The sequence below is a fragment of the Mustelus asterias genome, chromosome 6 (assembly GCF_964213995.1).
Source record: "Mustelus asterias chromosome 6, sMusAst1.hap1.1, whole genome shotgun sequence".
NCBI classification, from domain to species: Eukaryota; Metazoa; Chordata; class Chondrichthyes; order Carcharhiniformes; family Triakidae; genus Mustelus; species Mustelus asterias.
In genome coordinates this window covers 32,262,652-32,285,569 of record NC_135806.1, presented here as the reverse complement: position 1 = coordinate 32,285,569, position 22,918 = coordinate 32,262,652, and the positions used below count along the sequence as shown (strand labels likewise).

Below are 22,918 nucleotides of genomic sequence, written 5' to 3'. Positions count from 1 at the left end.
AAATTATTATTTGGATGGATGTAAATTGAGAGAGGTGGATACTCAGCAAAACCTTGGTGTCCTCGTGCATCAGTCATTGAAACTGAGTGCAGAGGTACAGCAGGCAGTAAAGAAGGCAATTGGTATGTTGGCCTTCCTAGCGCGAGGATTTGAGTTTTGGACGAGGGATGTTTTACTCAACTGTTCAGGGCATTGGTGAGGTCACATGTGGAGTATTGTGTCCAGTTTAGGTGTCCTTATCTGAGGAAGGAGGTTCTTGCAATAGAGGGAGTGCAGCAAAGGTTTATCAAGCCGATTCCTGGGATGGCAGATCTGTCATATGAGGAGAGACCAAGTCAGATAGGATTATATTCATTGGAGTTTAAAAGAGCAATAGGGAGTCTCATAAGAACTTATAAAATTTTAACAGGGTTAGACAAGGTAGATTCAAAAAGAATGTTCCCGATGGTTGGGGAGTACAGAACTAGGGGTCTGAGCTTGAGGATAAAGTGTAAACCTTTTAGGACTGAGGTGAGGAGAAATTTCTTCACCTAGGGAGTGAAAGTATGGAATTCACTACCACAGAAAGTAGCTGAAGTCAAAATGTTGTGTGATTTCAAGAAGGAATTAGATAAAGCTCTTGGGGCTAAAGTGGTCAAGGAATATGGTTGGGAGCGGGGGTGGCGGCAGAACCAGGGTATTGATTTTGATGATCAGCCATAATCAATGAATGGTGGAGCAAGTTCAAAAGTCCGAATGGCCTACTCCTATTTTTTATGTATGTTTCTACATAATAGTCGTAGTAATTAGTCAAGGCTAATGAGAGGATCTTCATGGGTGACAAAGGGAAGAGGAATGGTTTTATTGGGTGTTTCAAGGGATGCAGCGGATGTTGGTGGATGACGAGAGGTTAAAAGGTTTAAAATGTGATGTGCACTATTTTCTAAATGCCGCCTTGAAAACAAGTGCACTCCACCTAGGTTACAATCGTAAATGTGAGCATTCGAATTCTAATTTGGATGAGGATCTTAATTCAGATGAGCTGGCCTTTTAATGAGCATACATGACATGCTAATACATGCATATAGCTTCCAGACCTTGTTCATTGGGAAGCTCGACCTGTGTTTAAAGTCCAGAGAACATAATTGCAAAAGTTAATTCCTCTGTTCGGAAACAGATGTTTAGCCTCATGCCAAATTAAGTTCCCTCCGCCCGCCAAGCTTCCCGCTGCTGGTGGGCCTGAAAGATTCCACCCATTGCTGTTAGCACCTTATACCTCCTGTATCTGCTCTCTGATTGCAGGTTGTGACCTCCTGTATCTGCTCTCTGATTGCAGGTTGTGACCTCCTGTATCTGCTCTCTGATTACAGGTTGTGCAGAGGTTGAATCATAAAGTCATGACTGAGGAACCAACTATACCCTTGATGTTTGGCTGATTTGAATGAAAGAATCATTTGTATCCCTGCGAGAAATGCAAATTATTTTCTCATGGAATTGCATTCCATTTGTGCACAAATGAAGTAATAGCAGTTCCTAATTGGATTGTTCCCATTTGATGGTTCATAGGTGCAGGAACAGCTTCATGCAGACAGCCAGGTGAATTTACAGAGTCCTAAAACTGCAGTTGCCTTTAATGAAGTTGGTTACTGCTGAATGAATGAAACAGGACTTCTCTGCAGCAGTGGATGCAAAATGCTTGACTCTTCTGTCCAATTTTGATGACTTCTGAGGCATAAAACTTAACCTGTATGAGTTCCTTCCAGTTGGGCTTTTCACAAGGTTTAATCATTCTCTTTAATTTTAACACGGTTTATAATGGTAAGGCTAGACAAAAAGGCCATTCTGACTTTGTCAGTCCTTCCCAGACCAGGTGTTAGATTTGGAGATAGGTGAGCACTTTGGTGATAGTGACCACAATTCGGTTACGTTTACTTTAGCGATGGAAAGGGATAGGTATATACCGCAGGGCAAGAGTTATAGCTGGGGGAAAGGAAATTATGATGCGATTAGGCAAGATTTAGGATGCATAGTTTGGGGAAGGAAACTGCAGGGGATGGGCACAATTGAAATGTGGAGCTTGTTCAAGGAACAGCGACTGCGTGTCCTTGATAAGAGCTGGCCCGGGAGGAAGTGGTCGAGCGAGGGAACCGTGGTTTACTAAAGAAGTTGAATCTCTTGTGAAGAAGAAGAAGGAGACTTATGTAAAGATGAGACGTGAAGGCTCAGTTAGGGCGCTTGAGAGTTACAAGTTAGCCAGGAAGGACCTAAAGAGAGAGTTAAGAAGAGATAGGATCAAGGAAAACCCTAAAGCTTTCTATAGGTATGTCAGGAATAAAAGAATGATTAGGGTAAGATTAGGGCCAGTCATGGACAGCAGTGAGAAGTTGTGCGTGGAGTCTGAAGAGATAGGAGAGGCGCTAAATGAATATTTTTCATCAGTATTCACGCAGGAAAAAGACAATGTTGTCGAGGAGAATACTGAGATACAGGCTAGTGGACTAGATGGGATTGAGGTTAGCAATTCTGGAAAGTGTGAAAATAGATAAGTTCCCTGGGCCAGATGGGATTTATCCTAGGATTCTCTGGGAGGCTAGGGAGGAGATTGCATAGCCTTTGGCTTTGATCTTTAGGTCGTCATTGTCTACAGGAATAGAAGACTGGAGGATAGCAAATGTTGTCCCCTTGTTCAAGAAGGGGAGTAGAGACAAACCTGGTAATTATAGACCAGTGAGCCTTACTTTTGTTGTGGGCAAAGTTTTGGAAAGGATTATAAGAGATAGGATTTATAATCATCTAGAAAGGAACAATTTGATTAGGGATAGTCAACACGGTTTTGTGAAGGGTGGGTCGTGCCTCACAAACCTTATTGAGTTCTTTGAGAAGGTGACCAAAGAGGTGGATGAGGGTAAAGCGGTTGATGTGGTGTATCTGGATTTCAGTAAAGCGTTTGATAAGGTTCCCCACGGTAAGCTATTGCAGAAAATACGGACGCATGGGATTGAGGGTGATTTAGCGGTTTGGATCAGGAATTGGCTAGCTGTAAGAAGACAGAGGGTGGTGGTTGATGGAAAATGTTCATCCTGGAGTTCAGTTACTAGTGGTGTACCGCAAGGATCTGTTTTGGGGCCACTGCTGTTTGTCATTTTTATTAATGACCTGGATGAGGGCGTAGAAGGATGGGTTAGTAAATTTGCGGATGACACGAAAGTCGGTGGAGTTGTGGACATTGCGGAAGGTTGTTGCAGGTTACAGAGGGACATAGATAAGCTGCAGAGCTGGGCTGAGAGGTGGCAAATGGAGTTCAATGCGGAAAAGTGAGAGGTGATTCACTTTGGAAGGAGTAACAGGATTACAGAGTACTGGGCTAATGGTAAGATACTTGGTAGTGTGGATGAACAGAGAGATCTCGGTGTCCATGTGCATAGATCCCTGAAAGTTGGCAGCCAGGTTGATAGGGTTGTTAAGAAGGCGTACGGAGTGTTAGCTTTTATTGGTAGAGGGATTGCGTTTCAGAGCCAGGAGGTCATGTTGCAGCTGTACAAAACTCTGGTGTGGCCGCACTTGGAGTATTGCGTACAGTTCTGGTCGCCGCATTATAGGAAGGTTGTGAAAGCATTGGAAAGGGTGCAGAGGAGATTTACTAGGATGTTGCCTGGTATGGTGGGAAGGTCTTATGAGGAAAGGCTGAGTGACTTGAGGTTGTTTTTGTTCGAGGGAAGAAGGTTAAGAGGTGACTTAATAAAGGCATACAAGATGATCAGAGGATTAGATAGGGTGGATAGTGAGAGCCTTTTTCCTCGGATGGTGATAGCTAGCATGAGGGGACAAAGCTTTAAATTGAGGGGTGCGAGATATAGGACAGATGTTAGAGGTAGGTTCTTTACTCAGAGAGTAGTAAGGGCGTGGAATGCCCTGCCTGCAGCAGTAGTGGACTCGCCAACATTAAGGGCATTTAAATGGTCACTGGATAAACATATGGATGATATTGGAATAGTGTAGGTTAGATGGGCTTTAGATTGGTTTCAATGGTCGGCGCAACATCGAGGGCCGAAGGGTCTGTACTGCGCTGTAATGTTCTATGTTCTATATTCTATGTTCCCTAGTTATCCTTCCAGTAGATTGCTATCTAATTAAAAATACAGGCCAGGATTTTTCAGCCCACCTGCAGTGGGTTTTCCGGCAACAGAGGTGGCTCACCATTGGCCACTAGCAGGACCTTTTGGTCCCGCCAAAATCAATGGCCATTTGCATTACTCACTGGCCGCACCACCAAGGAATCTGCCACAGCAGATTGCCTTCAGCACGACCAGAAGATTCCACCAGTGGGAAGGGCTGGAAAATCCCAGTCACAGCCTTCAGTACTCTAGCTGCCATTCCTCAAATAATGGGCCGAATTCTCTGATCTTGTTTGCACCGCCCTGCTGCCAGCAAGAATGGAGAATTTGGCACTCAGCCAAAACTCAAATTCACTGCAACTGCACCGGAGAATCCCAGACGTGGCCGAGGTCAGGGGTTTCCGGTGACTATTTCTGCTCAACCTAGGGTGCACTTTTAAGAGTTTGGGGTATGAATTTTGTCGTCGTTTGTTCATATATTCATTTTTTAAAAATCACTTTTTAATATATGTAAATTGGCAAGTCTGAGCATGATGGATTATTTATTTCCTATTCAAAATCAAGCAATATTAATGCAGTTTTCCGTTTAGTTAGTTTGGGGAGTTCAGATTGCACCTACACATGTGATCTGTCTCATTGATGGAAATCCTCACCCGAGAGGACCACAGAAGATATTTGAAAACAGTGGCATTCACCGATATAAGAGGGTTAAGCACAAAGCACAAGTGCCTTTTAAAAGGACTATTCCTTAATCCCATGATGGAGTCATTTGCCTGACCAGATGATGATTGAAAATACATTGAACAATAAGGCTTACTTCACCAAAATTTATCTTTTTAAATTGGCATTTTTTTTTAAATTACAGGTTCGATCTGGTGAGACTGCTGCCAATATTGCTCGAGAACTTGCAGAACAGACAAAAAGTATGATTCATGCTGGTGATATATTGTTCTCTGTAAAGCTCATGGAACAGCTGGTGGATTTGTTAAATGTGCAACTTCGTAACCTTACACCAGGTGGAAAAGACAGTGCAGCTCGCAGCCTGAACAAGGTAGGAAATGTAGACCTTTGCTTGGTTTTGCTCACTTCTCCTTCCTTCCCTTTTTTCTGTGATTCACACTAAATTACAGCAGGATATTGATTGGTTGGAGACTTGGGTGGAGAGATAGCAGATGCAGTTTAATCCGGACAAATGTGAGGTAAATGCATTTTGGAAGGCCGAATAACGATAGGAAATATACAGTAAATGACAGAACCCTTAAGAATATTGATAGGCGATGATCTGGGTGTACAGGTACAAGGTTACTGAAAGTGACAACGCAGGTGGAGAAGGTAGTCAAGAAGGCATACGGCATGCTTGCCTTCATCGGCTGGGGCATTGAGTTTAAAAATTGGCAAGTTATATTCCAGCTTTATAGAACCTTAGTTGGGCTGCACTTGGAATATAGTGTTCAATTCTGGTTGCCACACTACCAGAAGGATGTGGAGGCTTTGGAGAGGGTACAGAAAAGGTTTATCAGGATATTACCTGGTATGGAGGTCATTTGCTATGAAGAGAGGTTGGTTTGTTCTCACTGGAACGACGGAGGTTGAGGGGGGACCTGATAGAAGTCTACAAGATTATGAGGGGCATGGACAGAGTGGATAGTCAGAAGCTTTTTCCCAGGGTGGAAGAGTCGATTACTAAGGGGTATAGGTTTAAGATGCGAGGGGCAAGGTTTAAAGGAGTGGCACAAGGCAAACCTTTTTACACAGAGGGGGTGGGTGCCTGGAACTCGCTGCCTGGGTGGTGGTGGAAGCAGATACGATAGTGACTTTTAAGGGGCGTCTTGAGAAGTACATGAATAGGATGGGAATAGAGGGATATGGTCCCCAGAAGGGTAGGGGGTTTTAGTTCAGTCGGGCAGCATGGTCGGTGCAGACTTGGAGGGCCTAAGGGCCTATCCTGTGATGTAATTTTCTTTGTTCTAAATTGGATGAGGCCATCTGGAAAGACCTAGGGAAAGGAACCTTTGTGATGGGGATGCATGGTCACATCAATTTCCATAGTTTAAGTGTCATTCTATGGGATAGCTGCAAAAGCTTTCCAAAATTTGAACAATTCCTGCAGAATTGCTTGAGAGAATTGGAGCTGAATTTTCATCCTCAAAGCGGTAGCGGGAGTCAGCAATATTTTCCCACAAGGGTGGGTTTTTATTGAGGGGATGGTGGTGGATACAAGCTGCAGTCAGGCCAGCCAGCCGGGAAAAATATTTGGATGTAGCCACAGGGTCTGCTGGGTGCTGTTTAAAATATCCTCCTCAGTTTTGTGGGATTTTGTTGCTGTAATAATAAAAATAGGAAGGCCCTCCAGCCTGGACTCTTCAAACTTCTTCTCCATCCACAAACTCCCTGTGCTCCATCCATGCCACATTATGCCCCTTATCCACTCCCTATGGCTGCTCCTGAGCCCCCCCATGTCAGGACATGCCACCACCCCCATCTCTATGGGCCCACCTGCTCCCTGCCAAAATGCAGCACTTCCATGTCCACTTACTATGTCCTGAATAGAAGTAATGAGCTTTTTAAAAAGTCATTTGTTGATAACTTTCCATTTTCTCAGATTAAATTCCTTTTAGCACAGGCCAATTAAAATGTCAAATCAACCAGACTCTTGAAAGTACCAGTAGCTGAAACTGTAAACACTAAACCACTTTACCTTGTTTAAATAAACATTGTACAATTGACTGCATTGATCAGAGCCAGACCTGACCTGTCAATCAAGCAAATTTTCTCTGGGGGTCAGATGTTTTAGCACTCGAATGGACACAAAGCCATGTAAAGTATTCTTGGCTTAGAGTCCTGAAATCTATTAGCCTGGTGATATACCTCAGCCCTCAGAAACGCATTGTATGATTGACAGCACTGGCTCTCTGATCAATTGTACAGTGTTTATTTACCCCACGTAAAGAGATTTCTAATGCTTGTATTTTCTATTGTTGATAGTTTAAAGCATCTGATTGACAATTTTTAGTAAGTGCAAAAATATCATGAATAATTGTTTTTAAAGGCATTTTGCAAATCTCGCTGTATATAGTGGATGAATACCATATGGGTTTGAGCCACATTACTTGGTATGAGGGGCTACAGGGGTTTTTTGGAAGCATTCTTTAGCATGGGATGCAGTGGGCACAGTGGCACGGTGGTTAGCATTGCTGTCTCTCAGCGCCAGGGACCTGAATTCAATTCTGGCCTTGGATGACTGTCATTGTGGAGTTTGCACATTCTCCCCATGTCTGCATGGGTTTCCTCTGAGTGCTCCAGTTTCCACCCACAGTCTCAAGATGTGTAGAAACATAGAAAAACTACAGCACAAAACAGGCCCTTCGGCCCCACAAGTTGTGCTGAATATATCCCTACCTTTTAGGCCTACCTATAACCCTCCATCCTACTAAGTCCCATGTACTCATCCAGGAGTCTCTTAAAAGACCCTATTGAGTTTGCCTCCACCACCACTGACAGCAGCCGATTCCACTCGCCCACCACCCTCTGTGTGAAAAACTTCCCCCTAACATTCCCCTGGAACCTACCCCCCTGCACCTTAAACCTGTGTCCTCTCGTAGCAGCCATTTCCACCCTGGGAAAAATCCTCTGAGAGTCCACCCGATCTATGCCTCTCAGCATCTTATATACCTCTATTAGGTCTCCTCTCATCCTACCTCTTTCCAAGGAGAAAAGACCGAGCTCCCTCAGCCTATCTTCATAAGGCATGCCACTCAATCCAGGCAACATCCTTGTAAATCTCCTCTGCACCCTTTCAATCTTTTCCACATCCTTCCTGTAATGAGGCAACCAGAACTGAGCACAGTACTCCAAGTGGGGTCTAATGAGGGTCTTATATAGCTGCATCATTACCCCCGGACTCCTAAACTCAATCCCTCGATTGATAAAGGCCAGCACACGTTACGCCTTCTTAACCACCTCCTCCACCTACGGGGCCGATTTTAGAGTCCTATAGACCTGGACCCCAAGGTCCTTCTGATCCTCGACAGTACTAAGAGTCTTTCCCTTTATATTGTACTCCTTCATCCCATTTGACCTGCCAAAATGGACCACTACGCATTTATCTGGGTTGAAGTCCACCTGCCATTTCTCCGCCCAGTCTTGCATCCTATCTATGTCCCTCTGTAACTTCTGACATCCCTCCAGACTATCCACAACCCCACCAACCTTCGTGTCGTTGGCAAACTTACCAACCCATCCTTCCACTTCCTCATCCAGGTCATTTATGAAAATGACAAACAGCAAGGGTCCCAGAACAGATCCCTGGGGCACACCGCTGGTGACCGACCTCCATTTAGAAAAAGACCCATCTATACCTCTGCCTCCTTTGGGCATGATAATGTTCCCTCCACCCACATTGTCTGTACCTTTAAGACCTGGCTGGCTGTAGGATCCGCATTCTAATCAGTATTCTGCAACTTGATTTTGTCTGTTTGCACTGTTTGAGAGCACATTTCCACTCCATCTGACGAAGGGGCAGTGCTCCGAAAGCTTATGGTATTTGCTACCAAATAAACCTGCGGGACTTTAACCCGGTGTTGTGAGACTTCTTACTGTGTTCACCCCAGTCCAACGCCGGCATCTCCACATCCTTTGGGCAAGCCAGTTCTGGATCCACAGGGCAGCAGCCCCTTGGATCCCATGCCCTCTCACTTTTTCTAGAAGCCTTGCATGGGGGGACCTTATCGAACGCCTTGCTAAAATCCATATAAACCACATCTATCGCTCTCCCTTCGTCAGTGTGTTTAGTCACATTTTCGAAGAACTCCACCAGGCATGTAAGGCACGATCTGCCTTTGACAAAGCCATGCTGAGTATTCTTGAGCATACTAAACCTCTCTAAATGCTCATAAATCTTGTCCCTCAGGATCTTCTCCATCAGCTTGCCAACCACTGAGGTTAGACTCACCGGTTGGTAATTTCCTGGGCTATCCCTATTCCCCTTCTTGAAAATAGGAACCACATCCGCAATCCTCCAATCCTCCGGCACCTCTCCCGTCTCCATCGACGATGCAAAGATCATCGCCAGAGGCTCTGCAATCTCTTCCCTCGCCTCCCACAGTAACCTGGGGTAGATCCCATCCGGACCCGGTGACTTATCTATCTTGATGCCATTCAAAGATTCCAGCACAACCTCTTTGTTAAAGTCCACATACTCAATCTTTTCAGTCCACCGCAAGCCCACAGTACATCCACCCAGGTCCTTCTCCTCTGTGAAAACCAAGGCAAAATACTCATTAAGCACCTCTGCCATTTCTACTGGTTCCGTACAGACTTTCCCGCCTTCACCTTTTATAGGCCCTATTCCTTCACGTCTCATCCTTTTACTCTTCACATATTTATAGAACGCCTTAGGGTTTTCCTTAATCCTACCTGCCAAGGCCTTTTCGTGACCCCTTCTGGCTCTCCTAATTTCCTTCTTTAGTCCCTTCCTACAAGCTGTATACTCATCCAGATCCCTATCTTCGCCAAGCTCTCTGAACCTTTTGTATACTTTCCTTTTCTTCTCGATTAGGTCCCACACAGCTTTCGTGCACCACAGTTCCTTTAACCTACCAACTCCTCCCTTTCTGCTCGGAACGTTGTCCTGTAGAACTCTAGACAGACATTCCTTGAAAAACTGCCACCTCTCTTCAGTACATTTCCCCGAGAATACCTCCTTCCAATTTACTCCTCTAATTTGCTGCCTCATGTCTTCACAGTTTTTTTTTTAACTGGTCGGTGCAACATCGTGGGCCGAAGGGCCTGTTCTGCGCTGTAATGTTCTATGTTCTATGTTCTATATTTCCCCTTACTCCATATAAACGCTTTCCTAGCTTGCCTGATCCTCTCTTTTTCCAATGCAAGCATAAAGGAGATAGAGTTATGATCGCTATCCCCAGGATGCTCTCCCACTGAGAGATCTGACACCTGTCCAGGTTCATTGGTCAGTATCAGATCAAGTACAGCCTCTCCTCTTATAGGCTTGTCCACAAGCTGTGTTAGGAAACCCTCCTGAACACACCTAACGAACTCCTCCCCATCCAATCCCCTTACCCTAGGGATATTCCAATCTATGTTTGGGAAATTAAAATCTCCCATCACAACAACTTTGCTATTATTGCATCTCTCCAGGATCTGTTTCCCTATCTGCTCCTCCACCTCCCTGTGACTATTGGGCGGCCTATGGAAAACTCCCAGCAAAGTGACCGGCCCCTTCCCACTCCGAACTTCCACCCACAGAGACTCTGTGGACAATCCCTCCACAGCATACACCTTCTCTACAGCTGTGACTCTATCTCTGATCAGCAGTGCCACTCCACCCTCTCTCATGCCTCCCTCCCTGTCCTTCCTGAAACATCTGAATCCCGGCACCTGGAGTATCCAGTCCTGTCCCTGAGACACCCAAGTCTCCGTAATGGCCACCACATCACACTTCCAGGCATCGATCCACGCTCTGAGCTCATCCCCTTTATTCACTATACTCCTGGCATTAAAGTAAACACATCTCAATCCTTTGGTCTGAGCTCTCCCCTTCTCTATCCTCCGTCCATCCTCCCTCTTGCACTGTCTATAACCCTTCTCTGTTTGCGAGCTAACTTCCTCGTTCCCAGTTACCTCGTCTCGAGGGGAATTAGCAGGGTAAATATATGGGGTCACAGGGATAGGGCCTGGGTGAGATGCTCCGTCAGAGAGTCGATGCAGACTCATGGGTCAAATGGTTTCCTTCTGCACTGTAGGGATCCTATTATTCTGTGAGGTTTCCCTGGCCGGTATACCTTGGCAGGTGGCATAGGAGGGCTGTGAAGGTTGTTTGGGTAGGCAAACCTATTGGAGCATGTGAGCAAGGGGGTTGTTTTGGGGAGATATCTTGGAAAAGGCAGCATAAGGGACCATTGGGGTTACTGGAGAGGCATGCCTTGGCATGGTGACATGAGGGGCCAGAGGAATTGTTTTGGGGGTCTATGTTGGTATGGCGATGGGGGGGGGGGAAAGCATGAGGAGTACCTTTTAAAAATACTTCCTCATGCAGACCATGGTTAACAACATCTCAGACAGGTCTTTTCACCTGAACCAACCCGCACTCTTAATAGTCACTCCTGAAATTTGCAAATGGGGTTGTCATCCCAAAATTGGGTCGCGGATGTTATTTTTACAGGTCGAGGGAATCTCCCCTGCACCACAAAATCCAGCCCAATTTTTCTGAAAAAAATATTTAACTGAAAATAGTTTATTTTTATATGCAGGTTGCTTCTTTCTTATATAAACCATTGCACTTCCCTTTTGGAGGACCCTTATACAGCAGGGGTATATTTGAATTGGGCTTTAATCTCTCTGATTTCGGATAGCTACTGGAGATTTAATTTCCTGTGACAGCTACTGCCTGAAGCTTACATGTAAAAATCCTTTGTGTGTTCCTAAATGAGCTAACAATTGCTTAAAAATAGCATTGAAAGGAACTTGCCGCAAACTTAGTTTAATAGTACAGCGTCAGAGGAAATTGAACTTTGGGAGCTCAACGGTTTTGATTTTCAATCAGTTTAAATCAATACATAATTTTTACAAAAGTACAATGAATGTCAAAGTGTGGCACCTGGGACACATCCCTTCGGTTGGAAGCAAATTTTGTAGCCACAAGGAGCAGACAGTAGGGCTTACTTAGTTCAGAGAGCAGTAGAGTCCTGATGCTACACTGCTGAGTGCAGACTTCCTATTATTACAGATTTGATTACACAATTTTATCATGGATTTACAAAGTAGCGTTGGCTTAAAGGAGCTGACTTGAGCATTGTAAGCATGAGTGTTGCCACATTTCCGTTTGTTCCAATTTAAACTAAAAAAAACCATCTGTGGCACAATGATTAACACTGCTGCCTTACAGCACCAGGGACCCAGGTTCGATTCCGGCCTGTGCAGAGTTTGCGCATTCTCCCCATGACGGCGTGGGTTTCCTCCAGGTGCTCTGGTTTTCTCCCACACTCCAAAGACATGCAGGTTAGGTGGATTGGCCATGCTAGTGTCCCCTAGTGTCAGGGGGACTAGCAGGGTAAATACATGGGGTTATGGGGATCGGGTCTGGGAGGATTGTTGTCAGTACAGACTCAACGGGCCAAATGGCCTCTTTTTGCCCTATGATTTTAAAAGCCCCTTTTCCAGTTCTCAGAGTCTGGGAAGTCTAAATGTAAGGTACCTCAGTGACAGAAAATCATGGGCTAGAATTTTATTGATGTGGAAATGCTGGCGTTTGTTACCAAATAAACCTGTTGGACTTTAACCTGGTGTTGTTAGACTCCTTACTAGAATTTTATTTGCAGGGTGCTGCTAAGTATCGTGCTTGTCATATCAACAGTGTTTAGTTTTGTGAAAATCAAGTAGGATGTTGAATTCTGCACTCATTAACAACAGAATAATAAAACAGTTTTGTGCTATGATGGGGCGATGAAGAATACATTTCTAAGCATCAGGCTTGGAAAACCAGCCAACATGATGAACTCCTTGTGGGCAACGTGCAGGTTTCTGCCCAAAAACATTGATTTCCTTTGGTACAGGAAAACCTATCTCAAAATGTCAAATGTTCTGAAAGCAAAATTTAGCGGGGGCAAAAATTTGACTATTTTGCATCCACATGGATTTTAAAAGAAATTTTGCGTTTCTTTGCAGCCTTTCATTAAATTCTTGGTGACTTGTTTAGCTGTTCCATTTTAAATAGTGTGGTTAAGTAATGGGTGACTTGCAACACTGCATTGGATGCTTCCTCAAAACACTATTTGGCATGGTTTAGTAACTTGTATATCCAATTTACAACACTGAATGACATTGATTTTCAATGATCAGGTACTACAAATTGCCCATAAAGTTGGCATATCTATTTATAAAACCTTAAGTGCATGTGGAAATACACTCCATTTCCGTACAATCAACAGCAAACCAGTTTTATGCTGAATGATATATACTCAAAAGCTTGAAGAAATATGTAATACAAAAAGGCAATAAAATTATTTCGTGGCATTGGTGTGGTTAAGTCAGAGCTACAGAATTCAGTTAAATACTGTTGACACATGCATAATGAGCAAAGACTGACTTTTTAAATAAAGTTATCGATATTAACCCACCTGCTGACAGAAATGAAGTGGTCATTAAAGTCAATCAAAAGGGCCAGTATTACTTGCCCAACCTTATTGAATTTTCAGAGGATGTAACAAAGAAACCCGTCAGTGGGAAATTAGTAGATCTAATTCATATGTATTTTCAAAATGCTTTTGATAAGGTGCCTACAGTAGACTAATGGGTAGGGTTAGAGAGTGTAAAGTCAGGAAAAAGTGGCAAAATGGATTGCTCGCTGGCTTCAAGACAAAAAGCAGAGAGTGGGAGTAAAGGATATTTATTCAGAGTGACAGAAGGTGGGAAGTGATGTTCTACAAGGATCAGTGCTGGGACCATGGCTGTTCACAATTTACATTAATGATTTGGAATCAAAACACAATTTCAAAATTTGCAGTTGGCACCAAATCAGGAGGGCTTGTCAATACTGAGGAGGACTGCAAGAAATTAAAGGCTTCCGATAATAGACTTGCAGAATGGGCAAATAATTATCAAATAATATTCAACATAAATACTTGGTAGGAAGAATAGAGAAGTCTAAATAAGAACAAAGGGAACAATCACTCAGTTATGCCACAGGTTTGCAAGGCCATATAAAAGCAAACCAAGCACTCGGCTTTATTTTTAGAGGGATAGAATTGAAAAGTGGGAAAGTTATGATAAGTCTGTATAGAACCTTGGCTAAATCATACTTAGAGCATTGCTTGCAGTTCTAGTCATATTATAAAAAGACTACAGAGGCACTGGAAGGGTGCAGAGAAGATTTGCAAGACATGCAAACATGATCTGTTCCCACATATTTGTGCTGGCTCTCCTTGATGAAGTCAAATGTTTCCAAGTGCCTGATCACTGACCTTTGTTCTCCCATTAACGCGTTCTACCATCTTACCTTTATGTCAGTACCAGCACCTTCTCTAGCCCTTCACACTGCCATTAACTCTGTATCGTGCCCTACACATCTTTATTGCAATCTCTCCCAGCTCTGAAGAAGTCATATGGACTCAAAACGTCAACTCAATTTCTCTTTCCACCGATGCTTCCAGGCTGCTGTGTTTTTGCAGTGTTTTCTGTTTTTGTTTTTCTTCAAGTGCCTGTTGATTTTTTTTTTCTCTGATTATTATTTCTCAAACCTTGCACATCACTGTGCTTATACAAACTTGCCTGCAGTTCCTCAGATTGTCTTGGCAGCTTTTCTTGCCATATTTTCCACTGGCTAATCTTTTATGCCTAGGGTTAATTGGAAGATTTTGGCAAGTCCTTGGGCTATCTCCTCCCCCATTTTCCTTAGCAATCTGGGATCCAAGCCATAAGGACCAGAAACCTTATCCAAAACGTGGTTTTCCTGTACATTGTGCCAATCAGTTTCACCCCACACATTGGGCCCTATTTTACCATTCGGAGTCTAAGGGCCGGATCCAGGCGTAATACAGATCCAAGCCCGGAATCCTCTTTGCAGTGTGCCCATACGCTTCTTGCCGGCTCCGGTCCGATCCGCGCAGTGGGCGGGGCTTAGCGCTGCCTGGAACGATCGGAGCTCTGAACTGTGCATGCGCAGTTCGAAAAAAAATCTGAAGCAGCGCGCCCGGGCGCAAAAGAAAAAAGCAGCAGAGAGAGCGGGGGGGGGGGGATGGGGATGGGGGGAAGATGGACTTGGGAGTATCTTGCAAACTGAGAATAATGTAGCATCTTCTTTGTGCTGCCTAATTATCTGTGGGAAAGGTAATTAAATTACAGTGTCCTCGTGAGCAATTAGTGACCTGTATAATACATTTGTGATCTGTAACTGGATTGTTGATGTCCCTGTAGCCATGAGCCAGGTGCTCAAATGTTCAGAGTCATGTGGTGAACTTGGAAGAATTGTCCCCGTGGTGGAACTTGGTTAGTTAAATATTTCAAAATATATATCCCCCCATCCATATTTTGAAACATTTTCCCAAATTTTTGACTGTCAGGTTTTTAGTTCCTGCGATTATAATTTTGACATTATCTTCCAAAGGGGATTCCTCTAATTCTGTGCAATGTTCAGATGAAAACAAGATGAAAGAAAGGATCCAAGGCTGCTCCAGAGGCAGATGAGCTGCACCCAACATTGCCCATGCAAATTACATTCACAAGTAGGGGCACATCTACCATGGAATGTGAGAGAAGAGTTGCCAATACAAACTTCTTTTCACTATGGTTGATTTCCCAGATTTAGTAATTTCCTTGAATCTTATTTCCAACCAAGTTCCACCACGGGGACAATTCTTCCAAGTTCACCACATGACTCTGAACATTTGAGCACCAACAGGGACATCAACAATCCAGTTACAGATCACAAATGTATTATACAGGTCACTAATTGCTCACTAGGACACTGTAGTTTAATTACCTTTCCCATAGATAATTAGGCAGCACAAAGAAGATGCTACATTATTTTCAGTTAAAAGTCCATCTCTCCCGCCCCCGCCCCCAATCAGAGATCCATCTGAGCCCGCCCCCTCCTCCGGCAGACACCAGTGGAAGGCCAGGAAGGTGCTGCAGCTCTCAAAGGACTGCAGGTTAGAAGGATGGTGGAGGGAGACCAGCGATCGAGGTAGGTTGGGGGTGTGCTCTGCCGAGGGGGGGGCCTGCCTCCCAGTGGGGTCCGATCCCGGGGGGGGTGGGGGTGGTCTGCCGGGGGGGCCTGCCTCTCAGGGGGGTCTGATCCGGGGGGGGGGGATCTGCCGGGGTGGTTAGCGGGGGGGTCTGCGAAGGATGGTCGAGGAGGTTCCCCTGCAGAATAGAAATCCGCTTCGGATTTTTATTCTGCAGGTCGCTTACAGCGCGGATCCGGAATGGACCAGTAGACGGTAAAGTGGGATTTGGCGGTAGAGTTGGGTGCGCGGTTCATTAAATCGATTTAAACGCATGCAAATACATTTAAATTGTTGGGCCGCCCGATTCGGGCGCGGACCGGACCCGTGTCTAAATCGGGTGTCGGTAAAGCCGCGATCTGCTCGGATTCGGGTGCAGATCGCATTAAAGGCCTGACGCCTGACTTTACTGCGATTTCGGGCGTGAATTGTTGGTAAAATGGGGCCCATTTTCTCTACCATCTCCACTTCTACCAATATTTGTCAGCATCCTGTTCTTTAGTAAATATCTATACAAAAGTTTTAATTAATTATTCTGATCCTGCCTTGAGCTTTTAAGCGTATATTATCCTCTCTATCCCTATTATAACCTGACCCAACCCACCTCTTAGTACCCAGTACGGTCAGGTACATTCCCATGAGAGGAAAAGCTGGACAAGCAAATTCAGAGCACTCTGAATGATGAAAGAGAGTAGTATGATAAAGTAGAAGGTTTTGTATGTTAGATGTCAGGTTGTTGAAACAAGTGAGAACGAGGCTGGATATAACAAGTTCAGAGGAGTGGGTGAGGAATAAAAAAAATCAATAGTAGAAGCAAGGAGAGATATGAGAAGAAACTAACAGCCGACATAAAAGTGAATCTAAAATTCTTCTACAGACAAACAATAAATGGTAGGAAAAGGAGGAGTGGGCCAATTCGGGACCAAAAAGAAGATTTATGCATGGAGGCAGTGGACATGGCTGAGGTGTCAAATAAATTCCACACATCTTTACCAAGGAAGAAGATGCTGCCAAAGTTATCGTGAAAGAGGAGGTAGTTTAAACACTGGGATAAAATTGATAATCACCACAATCACCTGGCTGTACTTGAATCTGATAAGAACCTGATCAGGTGTTGAAGAAAGTAAGATTAGAAATTATGGAGGCATTAACCATAATCTTCCAAACCTCCTTAGATACAAGGGTGGTGCCAGAGCACCAGTAAACTGCTAATTTCTTTTCTATTCATTCATGAGATGTGGGCATTGCTGGCTAGGTCACACTTATTGTCTATCCCGAATTACCCTTGAACTAAGTAGCTTGCTAGCCCCATTTCAGAGGCCATTTAAGAGTCAACCGCATTGCTTTGGACTGAACTCATATGTAGGCCAGACTAGGCAAGGACACCATATTTTCTTCCCTAAAGAATATTAGTGACCTAGATGGTTTTTGCAACAATCGACAATGGTTTCATGGTCACCATTGGACTTTTGTTTGCAGATTTTTATTGATTTTAAATTTCACCATCTGCCATGGCGGGATTCGAACCCAGGTCCCCAGAGCATTCCATGGGTCCCTGGATTATTAGTCCAGTGACAATACCACTCCACAATCACCTCCATTAAATATTACACTCGTCTTCAAAAAAGGTTGTAAGGAGAAGTCCAGTGATCGTAGGCCAGTATTTTTAACTTCAGTGGTGGTAAAATATTTAGGAAATATAATGGCAAAATTAACAGCCATGTGGACAGATGTGGATTAAACAAGGAAAGCCAGCACAGATTTATTGAGGACAAATCACATTCAATTAACTCACTGGAGTTTTTTGTTGAGGTGATGGAGAGAGTTGATGTGAGGATAGTGCAGCTGATATGGTTTACTTGGATTCCCAAACGACATTTGATAAAGTGGCACATAGACCTGTCAAGAGGATTAAAGCCCATGGAATAAAAGGGGCAGTGGCAGTATGGACATGAAGTTAACTGAGTTACCGAAAACCGATGTGGTGAACATTTTTTTTCCAGACTGGAAGATATATGGTGGGGCTCCTATATTGGGCTTGAAATTAGGACCACTGCTTTTCTTGATCTGTATTAATAACTTAGACTTATGTATGTATGTACAATTTCAGAATTGTTAAATGGCACAAAATTTGTAGCATTGTTTGGTGAGCAAGGGAATTGGCACAGTGGTATTGTGTATAAGAGCAAGGAGAGGACTGAGATTGGAAGCTGAGAGACAGCAAAACCTATTAGATGAGAGGGTGGATGATTGTTTAGTGTTTTATTTCCTCCATTACTAGGGCAATGGTTTAAACAAAGATTGGTGAGATATAAGAACTTTTAAAATCTTTAGCTTAACTAGTTAAACTGCTTGCTGTGACTACAGTCACAGTATTTGGAAACTCAAGTACTTGGAAACAGTATTTGGAAACTCAGTACTTGGAAACTGAGTATTTGGAAACTCAAACATAAACATAACTGTTTAAATAAAATACAATAAATATAGCAGGGCAGGTAATGTGTTGCAATTATAGCATGTGGGTGTTGGTGGACACCAATGTAATCCATGACAATCATATCCACAATAAGAATCTGCAGCTTGAGGAACTACTGCTCAAAGTTGATGAGCTGGAATCTGAGCTTTGGAGACAGCGATGCATCAGGAAGGGGGAAAGCTGGATACTTTGATCAGGGATGCAGTCACACCCCTTAGGTTAAGTACATCACATTTGGCCCATGATCAGGGATAAAAAGGGTAGACAATGAGTGAGGCAGATTTCAAGATCCAGAAGGTAGCACTGGGGGAGTCGTAGCCCTTGCAATTGTCCAAAGGGTACGAGATTCTTGAAGTCTTTGTGGACGAGAGCAAAGAATGAAGGAGGATAAGCAAACAGACCAGAGTACCTTAGTACATGGGGCCATTCAAGTCAGGGGAATAAATAGTATTAGTAACAGGATTAGTAATAGTATTAGGAAACAATATCGTTCGGTGGTTAGGTAGTGTTCTCTGCAACAGTGAGCGTAGTCTTGAAGACTGTGTTGCTTGCCCAGTAAGAAGTTTAACAACACCAGGTTAAAGTCCAACAGGTTTATTTGGTAGCAAAAGCCACACAAGCTTTCGAGGCTCTAAGCCCCTTCTTCAGGTGAGTGGGAATTCTGTTCATAAACAGAACTTATAAAGACACAGACTCAATTTACATGAATAATGGTTGGAATGCGAATACTTACAACTAATCCAGTCTTTAAGAAACAAAACAATGGGAGTGGAGAGAGCATCAAGACAGGCTAAAAAGATGTGTATTGTCTCCAGACAAGACAGCCAGTGAAACTCTGCAGGTCCACGCAACTGTGGGGGTTACAGATAGTGTGACATGAACCCAATATCCCGGTTGAGGCCGTCCTTGTGTGTGCGGAACTTGGCTATCAGTTTCTGCTCAGCGACTCTGCGCTGTCGTGTGTCGCGAAGGCCGCCTTGGAGAACGCTTACCCGAATATCAGAGGCCGAATGCCCGTGACCGGGCATTCGGCCTCTGATATTCGGGTAAGCGTTCTCCAAGGCGGCCTTCGCGACACACGACAGCGCAGAGTCGCTGAGCAGAAACTGATAGCCAAGTTCCGCACACACAAGGACGGCCTCAACCGGGATATTGGGTTCATGTCACACTATCTGTAACCCCCACAGTTGCGTGGACCTGCAGAGTTTCACTGGCTGTCTTGTCTGGAGACAATACACATCTTTTTAGCCTGTCTTGATGCTCTCTCCACTCCCATTGTTTTGTTTCTTAAAGACTGGATTAGTTGTAAGTATTCGCATTCCAACCATTATTCATGTAAATTGAGTCTGTGTCTTTATAAGTTCTGTTTGTGAACAGAATTTACCCCAGTCCAACGCCGGCATCTCCACATCTTGCTTGCCCAGTGCCAGAGTTAGGAGCATCTGGTCCAGACTGGAGAGGAACTTTGAGTGGGAGCGCAAGGATTCAGTTGGTGTAGCCCATGTTGGTACCAATGACATTGTTCAGGGAGTATGAACAGCTAGGGGCTAAATTAGAAAGCAGAGTCGCAAAGCTAATAATCTCTGGATGACTACCTGAACCACAAGTCAATTCTCATAATGTTGAATTTGTGGCTCAAAGATTGGAGTGGGACAAATGAGTTTGACACTGGGGAAAGAGAGAGCTGCTCCATTGGGGTTGGCTTCACTTGAACACGCTAGAACCTGTATTCTGACAAACCAAACAACCAGTGCTGGAGGGAGGACTTTAAAGTAACCAGTGGGGAAATGGGGGAGAGCTCATTTCACAAGTTTGAATTGGACAAGGCAATAGTATAGGGTGACAATATGGGTAGTGGTAACCACAGTGTGATAGAAAAGGACAGAGCATACAAAACAGCATATAGGATCAAGGTATAGAAGAATGGTCAAAATGACAGAATTAAAGGCTCCTTATCTGATTGTATGCAGCATTCTGATCAAGATAGATGAGCTGATGGCACAAATACAAATAAATGGGTATGATATGATGACCATTATAGAGTCGTGGTTGCAAGGTTAGAACAAAGAAAAATACAGCACAGGAACAGGCCCTTCGGCCCTTTAAACCCAAACTGATCATGATGCCCGAGCTAAACCAAAAAAAACTTTTGCCCTTACTTGGTCCGTATCCCTCTATTCCCTCCTTATTCATGTACCCATCCAGATGCCTCTTAAATGTTGTGAATGTGCCTGCTTCCACCACCTTCTCTGGCAGCACACTCCAGGCACCCACCACTCTCCATGAAATATTTCCCCCACACTTCTCCCTCAAACTTTCCCCCCTCACCTTGAACCTGTGCCCCCTTGTAATTGACACTTCCACCCTTAGAAAAAGCCTCTGATTATCCACCCTGTCTATGTCTTTCCAGTGAAAATAATCCTGGTTTATTCAACCTTTCCTCATAGTCAACATCCTCAAGACCAGGCAACATCCTGGTGTACCTTCTTTGCATTCTCTCCAAAGTTTCCTTGTCCTGGTACTGTGGCGACCAGAACTGCACGCAATACTCCAAATGCTCCTAACCAAGGTTTTAAATAGCTGCAACATGATTTCCCAACTCTTGTTACCAAGGCTGGGAACCAAATATTGAAATTTGACATTTCAAAAGGATAGGAAGAAAGGGAAAAGACGTGTGGCTCTGTTAATGGTGGCTGAGACCCATACAGAAATGAGAAATGACCTTGGCTCAAAGATCAAGATGTAGAATCAGTTTGGATGGTGATTAAAAAAATATCAAGGGAAATAAATTACTTGTGGGAATAGTTTCTAAGTTCACTAAAAGTTTTTTTTCTAGCGGCAATGTAGGGCAGAGTAAAAATCAAGAAAAAATATGAGTTTGTAAGAAAGGTGCTGCAATAATTATGGGTGATTTTTATCATCATGTGGATTGGACAAATCAGATTTACAGAAATTGAGCAATAGGAGCAGGTGTAGGCAATCCAGTCCCTTGAGCCTGCCATTCAATATGATCATAGCTGATCTCATAGAAACGTAGAAGATAGGAGCAGGAAGAGGCCATTTGGTCCTTCGAGCCTGCTCCGCGCCATTCATTACGATCATGGTTGATCATCCAACTCAATAGCCTAATCCTGCTTTTTTCCCATAACCTTTGATCCCATTTGCCCCAAGTGCTATATCTAGCCACCTCTTGAATGCATTCAATGTTTTGGCATTCTGTGGTAATGAATTCCACAGGCTCACCATTCTTTGGGTGAAGAAATGTTTCCTTATCTCCATCCTAATGGTCGGCCCTGAATCCTCAGACTGTGACCCCTGGTTCTGGACTCCCCCAATTCATCTTGGCCTCCTCTGCACCTTCCTGCCCTCTCTCCATAAGGCTGGTATCAAATTGAAAGAAAAGATGTACAATGCTGCTAAGATTAGTGCTGGACTAGAAGATTGGGAAAATTTTAGAAACCAATAAACGATCACTGAAAGAATAATGGGGAGAAATTAGAATATGAGTATAAACTAGTGAGCAATATAAAAACAGATAGTAACAGCTTCTACAAGTATATGAAAAGGAAGAGAGTAGCTATGTGAGCATTAGTACCTTAAGAGGATAGACTGGGGATATAATAATGGAAACAAAGAAATGGTAGAGACTTTGAACAAGTATTTTGTATCTGTTTTCATGGTAGAAGACATTACAAGCATGCCAAGTAACAGTAGAAAATCAAGAGGGGGAAAAGGGAGGGAAGAACTTAAAAGTCACTATCACCAAGGAAGAAGTACTAAGAAAACAGATGGGACTAAAGTCTGCCAGTCTTTTGGACCTGATGGCTGGTATCCTGGGGTCTTAAAAGAGGTGTCTGCATAGACAGTGAGTGTAATCTTCTCAAATTTCCTAGATTCTTGAAGGATCCAAAACAGCAAAATTTCTATTCAAAGAAGGAGGCAGACAGAGAGCAGGAAACAATATTCCCCTAGCCTAAGATTTGTCTTTGGGAAAATGCTAGAATTCATTATTAGTGAAGTCTTAGGAAATATAGAAAATCATAATACAATCAAGCAGAATCAGTCTTTTTTTTTAAAGTGTTTGACAAATTTATTAGAATCCTTTAAGGATGTAACAAACAGGGTAGTTAAAGGGGAATGAGTCAATGTAGTATACTTGGATTTCCAAAAGGCATTCCAATAAGTTCCCTCAAAAAAAAGGTCACTTCACAAGTTAAGAGCTTATAGCATTGCAGGTAATATATTTAAATCTTCAGAGGATTAGCTAACTAACACAAAACGGTCACAATAAATGGGTCATTTTTGGGTTGGCAAACTGTAAATCAACAGGGACAGACTCTTCAAACAGAAGTAAATTGGCTGCCCTCCCGAACTCCTGGGCACCATAGGCATAATTTCTTCCTTCCTTGAGAACATGCACGGTTCCATCAGTTACAGTGGAGCAACATCAAATGATTTCAAGGTCAGCAGTGGTATAAAACAGGTCTACATCCTGGTGCCAACTCTCTTTGGCACATACTTCTCCATGCTGATCTTGTACACTTTCAGCAACTCGAAGAGGATGTCTACTTGCATGCCAGAGATGAGAGCAAGCTGTTCAACTTGGCAAA

General features: G+C 43.7%; 1 protein-coding gene across 3 annotated transcripts in view; it reads left to right on the top strand.

The window, feature by feature from the left end:
- The window catches only part of LOC144494796 (adhesion G protein-coupled receptor L3-like), a 978,643-nt gene that overhangs the window by 747,401 nt on the left and 208,324 nt on the right, over positions 1-22,918 (top strand). For all 3 annotated transcript variants that reach the window (XM_078214147.1, XM_078214145.1, XM_078214146.1), the window contains exon 9: positions 4,960-5,145. In XM_078214147.1, the coding sequence (XP_078070273.1) occupies positions 4,960-5,145 (186 nt within the window). The remainder of the gene's footprint in view (positions 1-4,959; positions 5,146-22,918) is intronic.